Here is a 21203-nt window from a genome sequence, read left to right as displayed (position 1 = left end):
ACCTATGCTGTACATGATCCATCTTTTCCAGCCTCTGAGTTTTTTCTTATACCTCCTTTTCATCTTTCTTCTGCAGCGATGAAGGTGGAACCTTTTGGCACAGCAATGTTATTGCAGAACGTATTCAAAGGAATCAAGTGAAAACTGTAACTGGAAGAGTCTATGAACTGAAAGGAAAGATGGATTCATATTCTATGAAGCAATCAGGTTAGTAAGTGGTTAAGTGGACAATACTTGATAGAATGGTGTTAGACCTGGCATTTCTTGGCGTGATTACCCCTGACTTTTTGCCTCTACCTCCTCTATTTTTGATGCTGTGATGGATTGTGTTATACTGGCTTAGATGCTTTGTGCACTTTGCCACTGCTGATCAGTGTCAAAGTACAAGTGTTCCCTGTATAAAGTGTTATGGTAATTGGTTGTCCATACTTGGTATGTTTGTAGTAAAGTCCCTAGTAAAGTGCACTATGTGTTCAAGGGCTGGTAATGCAAATGCTACTAGTGGGCCAGTAGTCCTAATTGTGCCACCCACACAAGTAGCCGTAAAGAGAACTCAGGCCTGCTACTGCAGTGCATGCTTGCAGTTTGCTAACTGCCATGTTGTCCTGACAAGTGCATCCACTTGCCAGGCCTTTCCCTTCCCTTTCCATGCAAATCAGACACCTCTATGGTAGGTCCAAGGTAACCCCCTGGGCAGGGTGCAGTGTCTGTGAAAGGTAGGACATGTACTGAGGTGTGTACCATGTCCTGACAGCGAAATACTCTCCATTTTGATTTTCACTGGTGCAAGGCCAGCTTGCCCATAGGACAGAATGGGGAAGGCTGTGTAATATGTTTCCAGCTTATCTTCCTATAGGCTTAAGATGGAGAGGTGAAGTTTAGTGTGCCTGAACTCACAATTTAATAACACATCTTTTTGTGAAGATGGTTTTTGCACGGTGTGTTTAGAAACCGCACTTTTAAAAGTGGCTGGTTTATTTGTTCTAACAATTATATGTGTCTCTGAATGTGATAGGATCTGAGAAATATCTTGAACCAGGGGAGGAGGTGAGACAGCAACAGGCTGACCTGCATCTAGAGTGTAGGGGGACCCTGAGACCTTCGTAAGCATTGCTCCAGGACTGTGTGGTCCGAAACCCAACCGAGTCTCAGCGACGCTTTGTGCGTGTGCAGCCTGAGACTGCCGTTGGAGTCCGTGGTGCTGGTTAGAAAGTGCTCCGTGACTGCAATGCCCCCGCAGCGTGAATCATCGTCCACTCTGCTGTGAAGTTGTTTGTGGCCCCAGCCGGCATCGTAACGGAGGCTGCGGATCAAGGTCGCCGGCCCGAGCCGCAACGTGCTGAAGGATTTCATAAAGCTAAGAAGTCGTGAGTTAATTGTGATCGTTGTTCGCAAGAGGAATCTGCCCAAGATCATCAGCAACGGAGAAGGCAGCGCCATAACCTGTCCGGCTACAGCCACGCCTTGCATCGGAGGTGTGTCGTCATCAGGAGCGCCCAGCAGAACGTCCGACGAGCGGGGAGCGAGAGAGACAGCGAGGCAGCGCATCTGCCAGGTAAGGCTTGGGCTCCGGCCAGGAGCCGCAAGCGTGTGTGGGCTGGGGAGGCGCAGGAGGAGTACAGGAGTGCTCTCGTCTCTCTGAATTTCAGGACTGTTGTCTGGGTTTGGGGCCTAGTGGTGCCTGTGCTAACCGCGTCGATTGGCCTGTTACTATTCCTGCATTACGAACTGCCTTATTACTTGCATTAGGGATTGTACTATTCCTGCATTACGAACTGCCTGATTACGTGCATTAAGGAGTGCGTTATACTTGCATTATGTACTGCCTTATTACGGGCATTGAGGATTGAATTATTCTCGCATTACGAACTGCCTCATTATGTGCATTGAGGATTGTATTATTCTCGCATTACGAACAGCTGTTATACTTGCCTTAAGGAGTGCGTTATACTTGCATTAAGGAGTGCATTATACTTGCACTACAAACTGCCTTATTATGTGCAGTGAGGATTCAATTATTCTCGCATTGAGAACTGCCTTATTACTTGCATTAAGGAGTGCATTATATATGCATTACGAAGTGCCTGATTAAGTGCATTGAAGATTGCATTATTCTTGCATTACAAACTGCATTATTCTGACAATACGAACTGCATAGCATTGCATTAGGACTGCATTTGAACATCATGAACTGCTCATTAATACTGCAAGAACCTACAAGTGTTTGTACCGGCAAAGTGAAATATTACGAATACGCATGTGTTGGATTCTTATAGTTTGGTCTTACCTTATTTTTCCTCTTGATAAAGATACAGCCATTTTTCATACATCAGTGTGGTGTCAATTTGTGGTGTTATCACTTTTTCACTGTGAGTGTGGTTGCAAATACTTTACACATTGCCTTGAAAATAAGACTGGCTGCTCGTGCCAAGCTACCAGGGGGTGAGCAGGGGTTATCAAAGAGGGTGTCCCTCCTTTCTCGGACTAGAAGCTAGGGTCCCTATTTGGACTAAGGTAACTGCCTCAGCCAACTAGAGACCCCCAGTTCTAACAAGTGGTCAAATAATGGGTAATCATTCAACACTTCAAACATCACAGTTAAGGAGTGCTACTGATATTATAAACCATTAGGTCAAACACCATATGGTTCAAAATAAACCTGAGAAGGCCAAGTAGGAAAATATTGCACATTATCGTGGTATCTTTAATAGATTCACAGGCCTGAATCATTCCCCGTCGTCGAGTTGGGAGTCCCACAGTAAAATATTCAAGCAGTGCTTTAAAAGCTTCATAGGCTATAATGGCCGAAGGCCATCTAAACAGAAGCCTATCGATGTCCTTTTTAAAAAAGGTCTAAATGTTGGAATCCAGACAATCGACTGTTAGCACCCTCTAGAACAATCCCAGGAGAAGCAAGTTCTCTTCATATTTTCACTGCACGTCGTGTGGAAGGGAGTCTCCCTGAGCGCTACTCCGTTTTTCTCTTTAGCTCTCTTAAATGTTGACATCATGTCAGACAGAAAAGGCTTTTCCCGCCCATGTAAAACCTGTGGCAAGAAAAGAGTCCATGTAGATGATCCACATAAAGACTGTATTTTTTTACTTTACCCAAGACATGAGGTGAGAGAATGTAAGATCTGCCGCAACTTCTCAAATAAAACCATCCAGGACAGAGAGGGAAGGTTGTTATTGTGGTTTCAAACCACTAATCACCAGTCGCATTCTTCTGATGAGGAAGATGGCAGAGCCTCTACATCCCATTAGAGAGCCAGATCGAAGGACAGTTCCTCAAGTGAAGGAAGAAAGCGTCATAAGCCTTCCCTGGACTCCAAGACTTCAAGAAAAGAGAAGGTTGCTAAGCCCTCCTCTGAGCCGGCATTATCTGTGCCTTCTACGCCTGTCAGTAAGGAAGGAGATCGTCGTAGAGGTTCCTCATCAGATCCTGTTAGTAAGAAAACCCTTAAAATTCATGGTCGACAAGACTTCCTCTTTGGTCGACAACATTCTGTGTTACATTGACAACGCCGTTGTCGACGGCAACTGTGTCGATGATGGTGATCCAGGCTCCTATATTATCTACTGGAGTCTCTGTATCGACGACCAGGACCCCACCGTCGCCTAGGACCGTCTGCGCTCCCTTGTTGACGAAGATACAGTTGACGGCACCGTGATTTCCTTTTCCTGTGATTTCTGCACCGTCAACGAGGATTACCCAAGTCACAGGAGTAACCAAGATGTTTCTCGGCCATCCATGCAAGAGTTTGCAAGGTTATGCCCTTGCTTCTGTCACATCTGCTGGAGGGTTATGTAAAGGACGATGACGATGATGGTCTTTATGGGGTGGACCACACCCCCTCGGAGCTTCACGTAAAGTGTCAAGATGATGAGGACTATCATGATGAGACACAATACTACCTACAGGGGTATATGGCTCAGTGTCAGTTAACAATATAGTTTTCAACCAGAGCCACGCCCAAGGGACTTGGCCCATCTGCCATCATCATTGAAACAAGATCTACAAGCCATGTTGGCGGATTACTGACAAAGGTTTCCACCGCAACAGAAGCAGCCATACAGGCCAGGGCTTCAAGTAGATCCTACAAGTATGCCAGCCGCTCCACCGCCAAGCACACCTGTGAATATTCCGGACCCTGGAGCAGCCGCCCCTAGAACACAATACACTGTCACCTCAGAAGAGGATAGAGAGGAAGGTGAGCTGCCGGATCCAGTCTCTGCTTCTGACCCTTGGGATTACTATGTTATTCCAACTCTCTCCCCTCCTCCGCACATTCCATCAGACTCTTCGGAGGATTTCATAAACTAATACAGAGGACAGCCAACAGGTTTCATCTGCCTATTGCAGTAAAACAGACCGAATGATTCTTATATGACTTCAAGGAAGACACAAGGAAATTGATACAGTCCATACCAATTAGAGATCATATATATCAGGAAGGCGTCAAGATAATGAAGACACCAGTGTCCATACCACCAGTGTTGCACCATTTTGAGAAGTAGTATAGAGCTCCGGGAGACTCTCCAGCTTGCCTCATTGTGCATCCCAAGCCTGATTCTGTCATTTCTCAAGCTGAACAAAGACTCTCTAAAAACCCTGCAACCCCGATTACTACTCTTCCGGATAAGGAAGGGCGTAGGATGGACATTTAAGGAAAAATTTTTCTTTTATGGCAGTTGTGACAATTAGGGCTGGGAATGCCCCATCCATTATTGTCCGCTTTGACCGCCAAATGTGGTCTGACATAGCAGGGTTAATAGACCTTATCCATGAAGATAAAAGACAAGAGGCACGTAAGATAATAGTGGAAGGGGAACTTCAGAAACCATTGACTGTGCCCTTGACTTAGCCAATACTGGCTTTAGACAACTGGCGGGAGCTGCTGTGCTCCGATGTCAAGGATGGCTGAAAGCGACCACCTTTACACCCGAGGTGAAGACGAAGGTTCAGGATATGGCTTTCGATGGTTAGTCACTCTTTGGAAAGCACATAGATGAGGCACTGTTGGCGATTAAAAATGACACTACAAAGTCGTTGGGCACACTACAATACAGAAGGGTGACTTTCAGAGGTGCTAGACGAGGAGGATTCTCCACTCACAAGGGAGGCTACCAGAGGGCTCAACAGTATCAGCCATACCAGTCACAATATCGACAATCTTATAATCCTCCATGTTACTGACAGTCGTCTACAGCTGGTTCCACTCGCCCGGGAGGCTGCAATCGAACGCCTCAACCAGGTCTTGATTCAGGCAGAAAACAATGATCACACCAGGGTACCAGCCCCTCCCCTCCCAGCCTGTGGATGCGAAGATTTCCAGCTATGTCTACCAGTGGCGCGAAGTAACAACAGTTCTCTGGGTGTTAGACCTTGTCACCAACGGTCACATTCCTTCAGCACCCTCCAACTATTTCACCCAAGGGTCCCCCTCCCCCTTGTCTTCACCTATTACGAAAAGAAGCTATGATCACGCTTGCTAAAGAAGCGATAGAGGAGGTGCTGAAGTCACAAAAGGGAAAAGGTTTTTATTCTTGTTTTTTCCAAATAAAAAAGAAATCAGGAGAACGGAGACCAATTCTGGACCTACGGAATCGCAATAAGTTTCTCAAGAGACGGACGTTCAGAATGGTAACGCATTCCTACACCCTAGATCTTTTAAACAAAGCAGATTTCATGACCTCACTAGACATGGACAAGCATGTTTTCATATCCCAATCCATCCAAAGCATCGGCAATTCTTAAGATTCATGGTGGCTGGTACCCACTACGAATTCAAAATACTTCAGTTTGGCCTCAAATCGGCACCAAGTGCCTGGCGCCCGTAACAGCGGCCCTGCGATCTGAGGGGCTTCAAATAATCCAGTATCTCGACGACTGGCTGCGCAAAGCACCAACAGCACAGGAGGCCAGTCGAGCTACGAGCACGTGCCCTCGCATGTTCTGGATGTTGGGACTCAATATAAACAAGGGGGAAAACTTTGTTCCATCCAAGTCAAGTCATATCCTTTCTGGAATCATCCATAGACACCATTCAATGCAAAGCATTCCTATCTCACAAAAGACAGATTCGTCTACAAGCGATTGCAAAGACCTAAAAAAAAAAGGATCAGTTTCTGTACGAATGTACAAGTCGCTCCTGGGGATGTGTTTTTCAGCAATAAATCTGGTGCCACTAGCTATACTGAAAATGAGGCCTCTTCAAGAAGAGCTACAAAAGCAATAGCAACAGGCTTTGGGATCCTTCGAGGACGTAATTTCGATCACAACACAAATGGTAAACGCACTGCAATGGTGGTTTCATGCACCAAATCTTGTACAAGGCCGTACTTTTCTCCAGTCTATCCCAGACTTCATACTGACATCGGACGCCTCCATGGAGGGCTGGGGAGGTCACCTGCAAGAATTGCAAATTCAGGGCAAATCTGCGTAGAAACATCAGCACATCAACCGTCTAGAACTCAAAGCCATATTCCTGTCTCTTCAGGCTTTCTTGCAGAGAATACCAGGCTCCTCAATGCTGGTTCATACGGACAATACGACCAGCATGTACTACGTCAACAAACGGGGGAACAAGAGCCATTACGCTAGCTCAGGAAGCGCAACAATTATGGGATTGGGTGACACAGCATGGGATCTCTTCAAAGGCCAAGCATGTCAGAGGTCTTCACACGTTAAGCAGAACTCAGACCAGTTGTCGCGACTGGGAGCTCAAGCAGTCCCAACTCAACAAGGTATTTCAAAGGTGGGGAAAACAGGCATTGAACCTCTTCGCAAAGAAGAACACCAAATGCTAGTATTATGCCAGCATATTTTCTCTACCAGGGTCAAGGGCGAATGCCCTTTTAATGCGGTGGTCTGGGATATATGCTTACGCTTTTCCCCATCCCGTTAATTCCCATGGTATTAACCAAGATGACATCGGAAGGCTCTCATTGGATCCTTGTAGCGCCACAATGGCCCAGAAAGTACTAGTTCCCGGAGCTACTCCTGCTGTCTGAGTCGAAGCCCATTTGCCTGCAGCCGTCCATCTCTGTTATCGAGGGACAAAGGCCAAATGAATCATCCAGACCCTCAATCTCACACATGGCTCCTAAGTTCTTAGAATTCAGGGATATTTATATCTCGCAAGGTGCAGGGAAGTTATTGCCAAATCAAGAGCGGATAGCACTATCAAAACATACTGCCTAAAATGCAAGCGATTCTGTTTCTGGTGCAAGCCATACAACCTTCACCCTCTTTCAGCACCTACTGAGCAGATTTTCCCATATTTCCTCTCTTTGGCAAAATCAGGTCTCACTTTCTCTTCAGTGAAGGTTCACCTGGCAGCAATTTCCCGTTATAGGAAGTCTCCTCAAATTCCTTCACTCTGTGCCTCTAGACTTCTAAAACAATTCATGAGGGGTCTCTTCCGCGCATTTCCCCCGGTGCTTGCGCTCCGTCCGGTAAGGAAGCTTAACTTAGTCCTGATACAGTTGATGAGACAGCCGTTTGAGCCAATTCATAAAGCAGAGCTCAAGTTTCTCACTTGGAAGGTGGCCCTCTGTGAGTGGGCCGACGAGGAAGCCGCTATTCAACACCTGCCTTTATGCCCTATGAAGTTTGCATATGCAGACATTGTTCCGATGAGGCCGGGAAAGGAAGGTTTAACCATGCCTGCTGCCTTTTATGTGCAGGAAGGTGTTGCCCAGCGGGGGAGCCCAGACCAAATGGGAGCAAGGAGAGGCGGGGCCACAACCTCGTAAGGAAGTCTCGGAGAACCCGCAAGACGCGCTGAGTCCGGAGGAGCCAGGAGAGCGGATCGAGACGAGGAACAAGGGCACCGTGCCGCGGGACCCTGTTTGGAAGCCGAAAGAGAGCATCTCGATTAGCAGAGAGGAGACCACGGGAAAAGCCGACCCTCGAAATCCAGACGGAGATGGAGAGCCAGAAGCCTGGTAGGAGTGGTGGACGCCCCAGGAGGATGCCAAAGAGCCGCCGTTACTCAGGAGATTTTCGGCTGCTGCTGTACGTGACTCGGGAGGGGGCAGGGAGAGAAGGGAGGGAACCGGGACGAGGGCCACATCACTGTGGTCACCAGATTGAAATGTATAGTCACCACTCTCCCACACCTCACCCGATCCCTCATGCCATTGCACAAGACCCAACCCTGCACTAAGACACCTCGTTATTAAATACAAGATCCTCGCAGTAGAAGGCCCAGAGAATAGCGGCGATTCCCTGCTGCTTGCCTCGGTTCTTTATTTTCGTTTTGGAATAAACCAGTACCGGTTCGACCCCAAACCACCCCTGAAGTTAAGGGGTTGGTAGAGTGGCAACAAACCATTTGTAGTGTTGACGGGGTTTCTTCTTTTCTTTTTGTGTTTTTTGTTCTGTTCCTCTTGGATGCCTTACGTATAGCTCTGAGGCCTGTGTACTTTCTTTCCTTCCTTTTGAAGTCTGCATGTGTACCACTCCTTCTGGGGTTGGTGGAGGTTTCTATCCTGACAGCAGAGTAGAGAAGTGGAATAACTTACCGTCCTTCTTTGTTTTTCTCCTTCGTGAGCCTCCTGGGGTGCCCCGCTGAAAGGGAAAGTCTAGCCAACTGGGAAGAAGTCCTCGGACAAAGACCCGGGAAGGAAGAGGAGAACCTGCCTATGCTGACTCTTTTCTGTTACAATCAATAAAATCTTGCATCTTGCCATCATTGAGCCCCAAATTCGACCTCCACGCTTCTTCTTCCGCCCGTCCCTCTCACATCTGGTATCAGAAGTGGGATCCGAGAGGATGGAGGCCACAATGGTGAAGATGACGTAATTACATGGATTACACAATGCAAGGGAGTAGTTAAATACAATGTGTGCATGGTGACAACATACGGTACCCCACTACAAAGTACAGATACAGCATGCACCCTCCTGCAAACCGGTACCCCTATGGGTAGGCTTGGTGCCCCGCTTACCGGAATTATTGGTCCTTGGGTCAGATTATCCCTATCTGTCCACATTGGTGCCAGAGACTGGCGTCGACCATGACAACTGGTGTCAGACTTTGCTTTTGCTCAAGAACCGTGCCTTGCCTTCCCTAAAGATAAACCTCAGTAAAGCGGGAAACAGAAGAAAAGAGAGAAGAGAAGCTGGACTAGGATCGCCTTAACCCAGACACAAGAGGAACCCTTATGGCAATATGACAAGGGATTCTTTGCAGCCCTGAGGGAAGACCCTACCTTGAGAGAGGCCTGGACTAGGGCCACCGAAACCGAAAAGCCTGACAAAGTAGGTCCCCAGTTCATTACCAGGCAGGGGTTGGTATATAGAAAGGGACCAGCCTCTCCAGCTACTAGTGCCCCAATCCTACCGGGAGAAAGTGATGTTTCTTGCGCATAGCTATCTCTTGGGGGGACATTTTGGGAGGAGAACACAGAAAAAAACATATTAGAACGGTTCTTTTTGCCAGGTATAATCCAACAAATCCGTAGGTACTGTAAGGAGTGCCCAATCTGGCAAAAGAACAGTCGTTCCCTGCCCACTAAGGTTCCCTTACGACCTTTGCCCATTATCGATGAGCCATTCACACGAGTAGTGGTGGACATCATCGGCCCCCTGCTTCCCTCCCGAAGCGGCTGTAGATATGTATTGGTGGTAATAGACTACGCCACCCGTTTCCCTGAGGTGGTTGCTTTGCGACATCTAAATGCTTAGCAGATAGCAAAAGCCACGGTAAGCATATTTTCTAGAGTAGGATTTCCCTGGGAGATAATAACAGACCAGAGAACACCTTTTGTCTCCAGCCATGAAACTGGTATGTTTGGCACACTACAGCCTAACACCCCCAGACTGATGGGTTAGTCGAGAGATATAACACTACCCTCAAAACTACATTGAAAAAACTCTTAGATCTCGAAAACCGCCAATGGGAGGATATGTTACGCCTCGCCCTTTTTGCCATATAGTGTAAACCCCACAAAAGCACAGGATACTTCCCATTTGAATTACTGTTTTTACGACAACCTCATACCCTGCTGGATATGGCAAAGGAGTAGTGGGAGGAGGAACCAGAAGGAACCAAACCCCTCCCTGTTAGGTCCTAAACCTCAAAACACATCTCCAAGAAATACGCAGCATATGTAGGACACATATGGAGCAAACCCAAGAATCCCAGAAGCAGCAGTACGATAAAAGGACTAAAGAACGTGCTCTGAAGGTAGGCGAATATGTATTACTCATGATGCCTGCCTCAGTCCACAAACTCCTAGGGCAATGGCAGGGACCCTTTCGGGTCATAGAGATAGTCACCCCTGTGACCTACCATCTCGAAATGGATCCTGAGAAGAAAAACAACACCCACATTTTTCATATAAACCTACTAAAAAGATGGGAAGGGTGGGTTCCTTCACCAGTGGCTTTATCTAAAACACTCTCACGTTATACTACCAAAGTATAGATCCTGTGCTGTCTGAAGAGCAGAAAAACTCCCTGCATTGCAGGTTATGGCCCCTTCAAGCATTGTTCTCTTCTACTCCAGGTAAAACCTCCTTAATTGACCATTCCATCACAACCTCACCAGGGAAGAGGGTGAAGCTACGTCCTTACCTCCTCCCAGAGGGCCGTAGAAGATGAGGTAAAGTAAATGCTCCAAATGGGGGTGATAGAGCCATCAAAAAGTGAGTGGAATTCTCCCATCATGTTGGTGCCAAAACCTGATGGGTCTATCAGGTTTTGCATCGACGTTCGGGAGGTCAACAAAATCTCGCAGTTTGACTCGTATCCGTTAGCACGAGTAGACAAAATGATCGAGAGGCTGGGAACGGCTTGATACATTAGCACACTAGACGTGTGTAAGGAATATTGGCAGGTGCCCCTAAAAAATCAGACAGGGAGAAGACTGCTTTCTCAACCCCAGGGGGATTGTATCAGTTTAGGGTGCTGCCCTTTGGGTTACACAGGGCCCCCGCAACCTTTCAGAGGTTGATGAACACCATACTTAGGCCCTGTGCAGAATATGCGGTGGCCTATATCGATGATATAGTGATCCATAGTGCTACCTGGGAACAGCATCTGGATCACCTCACCACAGTTATCCGACCCCTAGGAGAGGGGGGGCCTAACCATCAACTCTGCCAATAGCATATTAGCAGCTAGGTCTGTAATATACCTAGGGTATCTACTTGGGGAAGGGCTCATCAAACCCCAGAACAAGAAAGTCCCTGCCATAGCCAACATTCTCTTCCCCCACACAAAGAAAGACCTCCGGGCCTTCCTGGGCATCCTAGGCTATTACAGGCGATTCATCCCTGATTTTTCCCAAAAGGCAGCTCCCTTGACAGACCTCCTACAAAAACACGTGAACACCAAAAAGGAGTGGTGACAGCCCTCGGCTAGGCTCCAACTTGCCTTCCAAGACCTAAAAATTGCTCTCACCTCTAAACCCGTGCTACTAAGCCCCGATTCAAGAAACCATTCATCCTCCAAACAAACGCCTCGGAACAAGGACTGGGTGCTCTTCTGTCCCAATCCGAGAGAAGATATGCAGTAATAGAAAAGGAAGCACTGGCCATCAAATTGGCGATCGAAACCCTCCGTTACTATCTAGAGGGGAGATAGTTCAGTTTATACACTGATCATGCCCCCTTGGAATGGCTTTCCCGCAACAAAGGACACAACTTCAGGGTCATGAGATGGTTCTTGGCTCTCAACCTTTCCCTTTTAGTACTCTACAACGAAATGTAAGGCAACAGTCTAATGCGGATTACTTATCTCTGTACCTGCTTGACTCTTTTCTTGCTAGCAAGAAAGTTAAGGAAGGGGGATTTGAGGGGGCCGACGAGTAAGCCGCTATTTAACACCTGCCTTTATGCCCCTTGAAGTTTGCGTATGCAGACATTGTTCTGATGAGGCCAGGAAAGGAAGAGTTAACCATGGCTGCTGCCTCTTACGTGCAGGAACGTGTTGCCCACGCCGGGGAGCCCAGACCATTGGGAGCAAGGAGAGGTGGGGCCACAACCACGTAAGGTAGTCTCGGAGAACCCGGAAGACGCGCTGAGTCTGGAGGAGCCAGGAGAGAGGATCGAGACAAGGAACAAGGACCCCGTGCCGCGGATCCTGTGTGGGAGCCGAAAGAGCGCATCTCGATCAGAAGAGAGGAGACCCCGGGAAAAGCCGACCCTCAAGATCCAGACGAAGACGGAGGTCTAGAAGCCTGGTCAGAGGAGTTGTGGATGCCCCCGTAGGATGCCGAAGAGCCGCAGCAACTCAGGAGAGTTGCTGCTTTTGTGGTACGTGACTCGGGAGGGAGTGAAGGGAGGGAACCGGGACGAGGGCCACATCACTGTGGTCACCAGATTGAAATGTATAGTCCCCACTCTCCCACACCTCACCCGATCCCTCACGCCGTTGCATGAGACCCACCCCTGCACTAAGGCCCCTATTATTAAATACAAGATCCTCGTAGTAGAAGGCCCAGAGAATAGTGGCGATTTCCTGCTTTTTGCCTCGGTTCTTTTTTTGGGGGGGGAATAAACCAGTACCAGTACGACCGAAACCCCCTCCTGAAGTTAAGGGGTCGGTAGAGTGACAACAAATCATTTGTAATGTTGACGGGGTTTCTTCTTTTTTTTCGTTCTTCTTGAATACCTTACGTATAGCTCCGATACCCGTGTACTTTCTTTGCTCCCTTCTGAAGTCTACATGTGTGCCACTCCTTCAGGGGTTGGTGGAGGGTTCTATCCTGACAGCAGTAGAGGAGTGGAATAACTTACCGTCCATCTTTGTTTTTCTCTTTCGTGAGCCTCCTGGGGTGCCCCTCTGAAAGGGAAAGACGACCCCACTGGGAAGAAGCCGTCGGACAAAGACCCGGAAAGGAAGAGGAGAACTCAACACCCGCCTATGCTGACTCTGCTTCTGTTGCAATCAATAACATCTTGCCATCATTGAGCCCCAAATTCGGCCTCCTCGCTTCTTCCGCCCGTCCTTCTCAACCCTCCTACTGACTCTCACATATGAAAGGAGGATTTGCGAAATACAAGCTTTTAGATTCAAAGAACCTTTTCTGCATTTCACTGATCATTATGCAGCTCTGCGAACGAACCCAACTTTTACCCCAAAAGTCCCGACACAGTTTCACCTCAACGAACCAGTGATATTGCAATCTTTCTTTCCAAACCCATCTAACCCAGCAGAACGGGCTTTGCATGCGTTGGATATTAAGAGATGGTTTAAAATTCTACCTGCCTAAAACAAAAGACATAAGTAAGACAGATCAGTTACTGGTTGCTTACTGACAAGGAACATCAGTAAGTAAGGCCACCGTTGGGTCTCTTCTGGGATCCAGTTCCGTCATGACAAGGCTAACAAGCCTCTAGCAACAAGAGCTAAAGCGCACTACACCAGGACAGTTCCTACATCAGCTGCTCTGTTTGCTGGAGTGACATTGGACAATATATATATATATATATATGTGTATATATATATATATATATGTATATATAGCCATGAACTCCTCCCAGAAGAACGAGTAGAGACCCAGGGGAACTGTTGGAGGTCTTTTAATGGAAAGTATCGGCGGATGCATTTCTGGCCGGTGTTTGGCCGTCGTCAGCGCCCCAAACCTCCAACGATGGAATGCACTCTGCTGCTGCGCGCCGCCTTTTCTGAACCCGTGGTGACGAGCTCGCACCGCCCCCTCAGAAGTGAAACACACCTGTGTAGAGTTCTCAAATGTTCAAAGAAAACTACATGTCCCAGTGTCCTGTGTTGCGGGTCCCTGGGGATGTTATTAGGGGAAGGATCGATGGAAAGTGATCCATTGTGCACGGCGGAATTGCAGCAGAGTGTGCCCAAAAGAAAAGAAAAAAAAACAAGTGTGACAGTTTAGATTCTGTGGGTTTGTGGTCCAAAAAAAGTTCTCCTTGGCTCCCCGTACCACTTCAGCTTCAGGTTGCGGGGAATGCATGCGGCAGGGGCTACGCTGTCAGTGCAGGCAGCCCAGAGCGAGGTCGGATGACCTCATCACTACCAACTCCCTTCCCCGGGATCCAAAGCGGGCTCGAACCGTTCAAGGTGCTCTTGAAAAGGGATAAACTGTAGCAAGGGATTGCCACAGTGGGTGCCAGTGTAGTTCTCGCCCAGACGAAGCAGGGATCTCCGAAGTGCACCTCTGGCCGATGCACAAATGAATAGCCATGAACTCCTCCCAGAAGAACGAGTAGAGACCCAGGGGAACTGTTGGAGGTCTTTTAATGGAAAGTATCGGCGGATGCATTTCTGGCCGGTGTTTGGCCGTCGTCAGCGCCCCAAACCTCCAACGATGGAATGCACTCTGCTGCTGCGCGCCGCCTTTTCTGAACCCGTGGTGACGAGCTCGCACCGCCCCCTCAGAAGTGAAACACACCTGTGTAGAGTTCTCAAATGTTCAAAGAAAACTACATGTCCCAGTGTCCTGTGTTGCGGGTCCCTGGGGATGTTATTAGGGGAAGGATCGATGGAAAGTGATCCATTGTGCACGGCGGAATTGCAGCAGAGTGTGCCCAAAAGAAAAGAAAAAAAACCAAGTGTGACAGTTTAGATTCTGTGGGTTTGTGGTCCAAAAAAAGTTCTCCTTGGCTCCCCGTACCACTTCAGCTTCAGGTTGCGGGGAATGCATGCGGCAGGGGCTACGCTGTCAGTGCAGGCAGCCCAGAGCGAGGTCGGATGACCTCATCACCACCAACTCCCTTCCCCGGGATCCAAAGCGGGCTCGAACCGTTCAAGGTGCTCTTGAAAAGGGATAAACTGTAGCAAGGGATTGCCACAGTGGGTGCCAGTGTAGTTCTCGCCCAGACGAAGCAGGGATCTCCGAAGTGCACCTCTGGCCGATGCACAAATGAATAGCCATGAACTCCTCCCAGAAGAACGAGTAGAGACCCAGGGGAACTGTTGGAGGTCTTTTAATGGAAAGTATCGGCGGATGCATTTCTGGCCGGTGTTTGGCCGTCGTCAGCGCCCCAAACCTCCAACGATGGAATGCACTCTGCTGCTGCGCGCCGCCTTTTCTGAACCCGTGGTGACGAGCTCGCACCGCCCCCTCAGAAGTGAAACACACCTGTGTAGAGTTCTCAAATGTTCAAAGAATATATATATATATTTTCACTGAAAAAACCATAGGTTTCAGGAGTTATATAGTTAGGAATTAGTTTTTTAAAAAACCTTTGAAATTCACTCAAAACACTATAAGTTTTAGTGGTGTTATAGTTAGCTGGACATTTTACTCATACAAAACCAATGAAATTGCTCCTATATAGTTAGTTGTACTAACTATATTTCGCGCACCCGCAATCCACTGCTGATGATGTCACATATTAGATCATTCATGACATGGTCAGTGACATCACTGATGACATCACTGATGACATCATCCAGTGAATGTGGTTTGCTTCGTTATTTAAATATGCATTATATATATAGCAATTTACATTGAAGAATGAGTGGATATATATAAATAAATATTTGAATGGAGGATTTAGTAGCAGTGTAATTGACTGTTTACTTGACCAATTTATAATGTCTCACTAAATATAGTGGATAGTGACTAAACTGTGTGAATATCTGTATCACTTTGTCAGTTGTTGTGTAAACTGATTCTACAGTTGGTTACTAGCTATGTGAAAGTCTATATTAGTTATTGATTAGTTAACTGAGTATTTGTATGGGAGTGTGAAAGTGTGTGTGGTTCGGTGGGGGTTGTGTGACTGTCCAAAGATGTGTGAATAGTTGATTCAGTAGATATATGAAGTTAAAACTACATGTTCTAACAGCTTGGGTGAGGGAATCTCTTTATGGGTGTGGTGATGAGCAAATATATTTCTCAAAGGTACAGGTCCAACAAACTAGAAAAATAAAAGGCAGTGTATGTGTCAGTTGTTGTATATAAATAAGTATACATAAGACACAATGATTGTGTGAGTGACTGTATGGATAACGGTATACTTGTAATAATTATTTTATAATTCACTTAGTATGACTTACTATCTAAATGAATAGAAGAAGTGGTGTTTGTATAAGTGTTTTGCTAAGTAAATATGTAAGTATGTTCCATTGTTTGCATAAGTGAGTAGGATGACTTCATATGTGAATAGGATGCGTGCTGTTGTTTAATGTCGATATAGATGTATAAGTATTTTTGATAGTGTTCTATTGTTCATTGACAGCATGTATGAGTGAATCCATAGGTAAGTGATTAGATGTGTGTATACATCTATGAATCACTGAGTGGATTTTTAGATACTTGTATTGCTGTGACAATGGATTTAAATATGATACTCTGTATTTTACAAACAGTGATGAAAAATTGTAATAGTGTATGAAAAGGTGTATGTGATTGTCACGTGGATGATGTCATCAGTGATGTCATCAGTGATGTCACTGACCATGTCATGAATGATCTAATATGTGACATCATCAGCAGTGGATTGCGGGTGCGCGAAATATAGTTAGTACAACTAACTATATAGGAGCAATTTCATTGGTTGTGTATGAGTAAAATGTCCAGCTAACTATAACACCACTAAAACTTATAGTTTTTTGAGTGAATTTCAAAGGTTTTTTAAAAACGAATTCCTAACTATATAACTCCTGAAACCTATGGTTTTTTCAGTGAATTTCAAAGGTTTTTTTAAATGCTAATTCCTAACTATATAAGGCCTGAAACCTATGGTTTTTTCAGTGATTTTCAAAGGTTTTTTAAATGCTGATTCCTAACTATGTAAGGCCTGAAACCTATGGTTTTTTCAGTGAATTTCAAAGGTTTTTTAAATGCTAATTCCTAACTATATAAGGCCTGAAACCTATGTTTTTTTCAGTGAATTTCAAAGGTTTTTTAAATGCTAATTCCTAACTATATAAGGCCTGAAACCTATGGTTTTTTCAGTGTTTTGTTTTAAAAAATTGATTGGTTAACTGGCTTATTAAGTGTATCTTAGTGAATACATATATTAGCGAGTAATGTTTAAATATTTAAATATATGCATGAGTGATGTAATATGTGACGTCATCAGCAGTGCAGTGCAGACGTGCAAGTTATAGTGAGTCCAACTAACTATAACGTGTGAATTTCAATGGTTTTATGCGAGTAAAATTTCCAGCTAACTATAACTGGTGTGAAACCTATGGTTTTTTTCAGTGAATTTCAAAGGTTTTTTAAATGCTAATTCCTAACTATAACTGGTGTGTCACCTATGGTTTTTTCAGTGAATATATATATATAACATTTCTATGGCAAAATGAAACCCCTCATTTTGTTCCTTTTCAAATTAAATGTATTAAGTGTTACCACTTTATTCCAATCAAGATGACTTCAGGTGTGCCATACTTTTGTCATAAGTAAGACTGTTAGCGTTCTAGTTGTTCTTTAGAACACTCTGGGACATTCTGTCATTGGGCTATAGTTGGGCTACATCTGGTTGATATTTGGGCTCTTTTGTCTCTGGTGGCCATCTTGGGAGACTGCATATCAGAATTTTTTTAATGAAATATAAGAGGATTTGAGAAGTCACTCAAAATGTGCCCCAATTGTTCTTTCTTCAGCACTAATCATAATTTCTATGGCAAAATGAACCCCCTCATTTTGTTCCTTTGCAAATTAAATGTTTTAAGTGTTAACACTTTATTCCAATCAAGATGACTTCAGGTGTGCCATACTTTTGTCATAAGTAAGACTGTTAGCGCTCTAGTTGTTCTTTAGAACACTCTGGGACATTCTGTCATTGGGCTATAGTTGGGCTACATCTGGCTGATATTTGGGCTACATTTGTTTTTTTTTGTCTCTGGTGGCCATCTTTGGGCTACATTTGGGCTCTAACATATATATAGCCCAATGTAGCCCAATATATATTTTTTCAAAGTAAATTTTCGTAAAAACTACTGGAGCACATATCTTGAGACATAGCAAAGGCACATCGGGCTACCAGTCCCTACAATTTTGCCAAGTTTGGTGGAAAACCATTCAGCCGTTCGGGCTAAAAGTGAGTCCAACCGCCCTATGGAAATTAACATGGGGGAAACACTTTTGGGGACCCCCCCTTTTATCTCGGCCCCCGCTTGACGTATCCCCCCCAAACTTTCAGGGAAGGAGCGGAGCGCCGTGAGGCAAAGTTAAGGAAGATTTGAGGAAGATTCCTCAACCGGCGCCAAAGTTATTCCCAATAGAATGTTGCGATTTCCCTATGGAAAACAATCCTAACTATATATACCTACTGGCTATGAGTTTGGGAGAAGACCTTCCGTTTCACACGCATCTAGTGGGAGAATGGGAGTGGTCACGATAATTCCGTTAACATGGAGAGCTGCTGGTTATGCTCGAGAATAATACACTTTGACCTTTACACAGTGTTTCCCATGCAATTGAGTAGATTAATTATGATTTGTTATACATTTGTGCTAAGTTTGGAGAAACACGTAATGATTTACATTTTGTGACAAACAAAGGTCTGGTGTGGGTTAAATAACCGCATTTAACAGTATTCACTGTAATATATTTATTTAGTTTTACATGCAATCACATGTCGCGTATGAAGGAAATGTTTGTTATAATGTTTGTACTTATGTTTCTCAATACGTCAGTCCTCTTTCTATGATTATGGACACTTTCAACAAATACCAATGGTAATACAGTACTCTTCACGTGATCAAGCCGTTTGTACGGCGAAACGCGTTGTGAATAAACAGCACTATGGAGATTGTGTGGTGACCTGAATTTTGTTCTGAGAGCGCGCTTTAGAGACTTTGAGCAAAGAAAGCAGAAATTTGTCGGCTACTCCGCCGGCGTGCACGCCACCTCTCACAGGTCGCATGGGATCCAGAAGGAGTTGGTTGCTTTGTGGATATATATATATATATATATATATATATATATATATATCTATATTGTACCTTATTTCTGTTACCAAGGTGAATCCTTTGTATAACTTAGAAGTTTAAGCACAGCTTAATTGTTCTTCTTATTTAATTCTGCTAGAACTTTCCATTACAAACAGTATAGTATGGTATGAATACTAATGTCACTGTTATATGTCAATGGCTTTGGAGGTTATAAGTTACATGTCTCCCTCCTTCCTCTAACAACAGCCAGTACAATTTAGGGTACTGCTTGCTAGTCTGATTCAGGCATGTGAATCTATGAAAGAGACTCCAATACCGGATAAGAAAATATGTTACTTCCCTGTAACTACCATTATCCAGTATTCCTATCTTTCATAGATTTCATTGCAAGACCGGAGGCTACATTATGCATTATACTTGTAATGCAGTCCACGGAGCCACATAGATCACAATAGTAAAGGTTCCAAAACAGAATAAAGGCAGCACATAATAGGCATGAGCCAACAACAATCTGCCTCTTTTAAATGCGGCTCAAAGCAGATAAGTGGACTCTTATTTATTTATTTATTATAACCTTTTGATATTAATCCCTTCATTTTCAGGGTGCTGTTGGCGTGGCATAACCCCACCCCTTCTACACCCCTACCAATCTCCAATTTATGGAGATATCCTCCTCTCCCCGCCCCACTTCAACACTGTGTGGGTATATCTCTTCTTCTAAGTCAATCTCACCTGTTTGCCCGATATTTATTATAATAAATGACTGCCTCTTCATTTCCGTTTCTATGCTGCTCTTCGCAGCGTTGTACTCCTTTCCGTGTTCCCCGATTATGCGGCACTGACCGCCTTGCGCGTCGCTTATCTTTCGGCCGAAACACCTCATAATTATCCCTGCTTGAAGCGTTAAGCTTTTCGCTTCGCCGCTGGCTCCAACGCGGCTCCACGCCAAGCGAGGGAGCTGCAAAAAGTACCCTGGCAACGGGAGCGCGACGTCCTCCTGTTGCCAAGTATCACTCTTCTCCTCCGGCCTCCATCTGATCGCAAAGCCGATCGCGCTCGAGGCTGGGTGTTGGCATGGCAACTGCTGGCTTGTGATCACAGCTGATCGCTCGAGGACGTGTTTTAATCGTTGCTTGAGGTCGGCTGTACCGACAATCACCGCAAGTCTCTTTGATATTCCTGCATAAAAAAATAAAAAAAGAAATAGGGGGGAAAGGGTTTGGTTTCCTTTTTAAACTAATATATCAATGCAGGTATAGTCTATTGGCACCCCTTTATATAAATCTTGCCTCCTTCACTAAAGGCCATATATTATTTTAAGTTCACGCTTTATATCAGTTAACTTTTCATACACTACATCTGATTCCGACTCCGATGAGGCTTCTGCTCCTACCACTAACTTAGACAAGGAAGCCCTAAAGAAAATGTACCATATCAAAATGAAGTAATGGCCAATGGAGACCTTAAGTCAGATAATGGCCTCTAAAAGATCACTCCCAGAAGAGGACAAATTTACAGAGTTCACATGTCCCTATTCTCAAGGTGCCTCAGGATCAAGGGCAAAAGACTAAGGAAAAAGAAAACATTGAAAAGCGCAATATGGGAGGTCCTAGCACCTCATCAAATCAGGGAGGTCTTAGCACCTCAACAAATAATGGAGGTCCCCGCACCTCAAACTCCCAAGGTGTCCCTAGCAGCACAACTCATCTGGATGTCCTTGGCGGCACAAAATATCACAAAGCTCTTTACAACATGGGAGATGACGAATCTAATGACTCTTCAGACTTACCTGATGAGTATGTCCTCAGCCTTAATGATAATGACCAAGAACTCGACAACTTGGAAGAGGAACTCCCATCATCCTCTAAGGATATTATCTTTAACCCCTTGGGAGAGGAAATGTTCTCCCCATTAAATCTTAAACATCCAAGAAGTTCAAAGTGGTCCCCTCAATACCACTTTGCGAAGTTTATAAAAAAATGAGTAAGAAACCTCTTGGAAAGAAAAACTCGTAAAATTCTTAGAGCTGAATGCTCCAGACCCTCTAATTAAGACAAGACTTGCTATACCCCTAATCTGGATTCGGACCTAATAAAGTTCCTTTTCAAACTTGGGCATGACCCAAGAAAAGGGATGGAAAGATCCCTTAAAGGGTGCCAAGATCTTCTCCTCGACGTACTAGGTCCACTAGCCAGAATTCTGGACTCCGCCGAAGACAGCCACATCAACGGCACTCCCCTCAATACCGACCTAATCAGGGGATGGAGCCAGAGGGAAATCATCCTTCTGGGCAACGCCAACGCAAGCATGAATGCAGAGAGACGTAGAATCATCCTTACAAAAATAAACCCAAAATTAAG

The 21203-nt window shown here is 45.3% G+C and overlaps 1 protein-coding gene across 4 annotated transcripts in view; it reads left to right on the top strand.

Annotated features, from left to right (window-relative positions):
• Positions 1-21203, top strand: part of MIS18BP1 (MIS18 binding protein 1) — a 538190-nt gene that overhangs the window by 91486 nt on the left and 425501 nt on the right. For all 4 annotated transcript variants that reach the window (XM_078659687.1, XM_078659685.1, XM_078659686.1 and 1 more), the window contains exon 6: positions 77-207. In XM_078659687.1, coding sequence (XP_078515813.1) covers positions 77-207 — 131 coding nt within the window. The remainder of the gene's footprint in view (positions 1-76; positions 208-21203) is intronic.

Source organism: Lissotriton helveticus, chromosome 9 (assembly GCF_964261635.1).
Source record: "Lissotriton helveticus chromosome 9, aLisHel1.1, whole genome shotgun sequence".
NCBI lineage: Eukaryota > Metazoa > Chordata > Amphibia > Caudata > Salamandridae > Lissotriton > Lissotriton helveticus.
The sequence above is the reverse complement of the archived record's forward strand: the minus strand, read 5'-3'. Positions and strand labels throughout refer to the sequence as shown.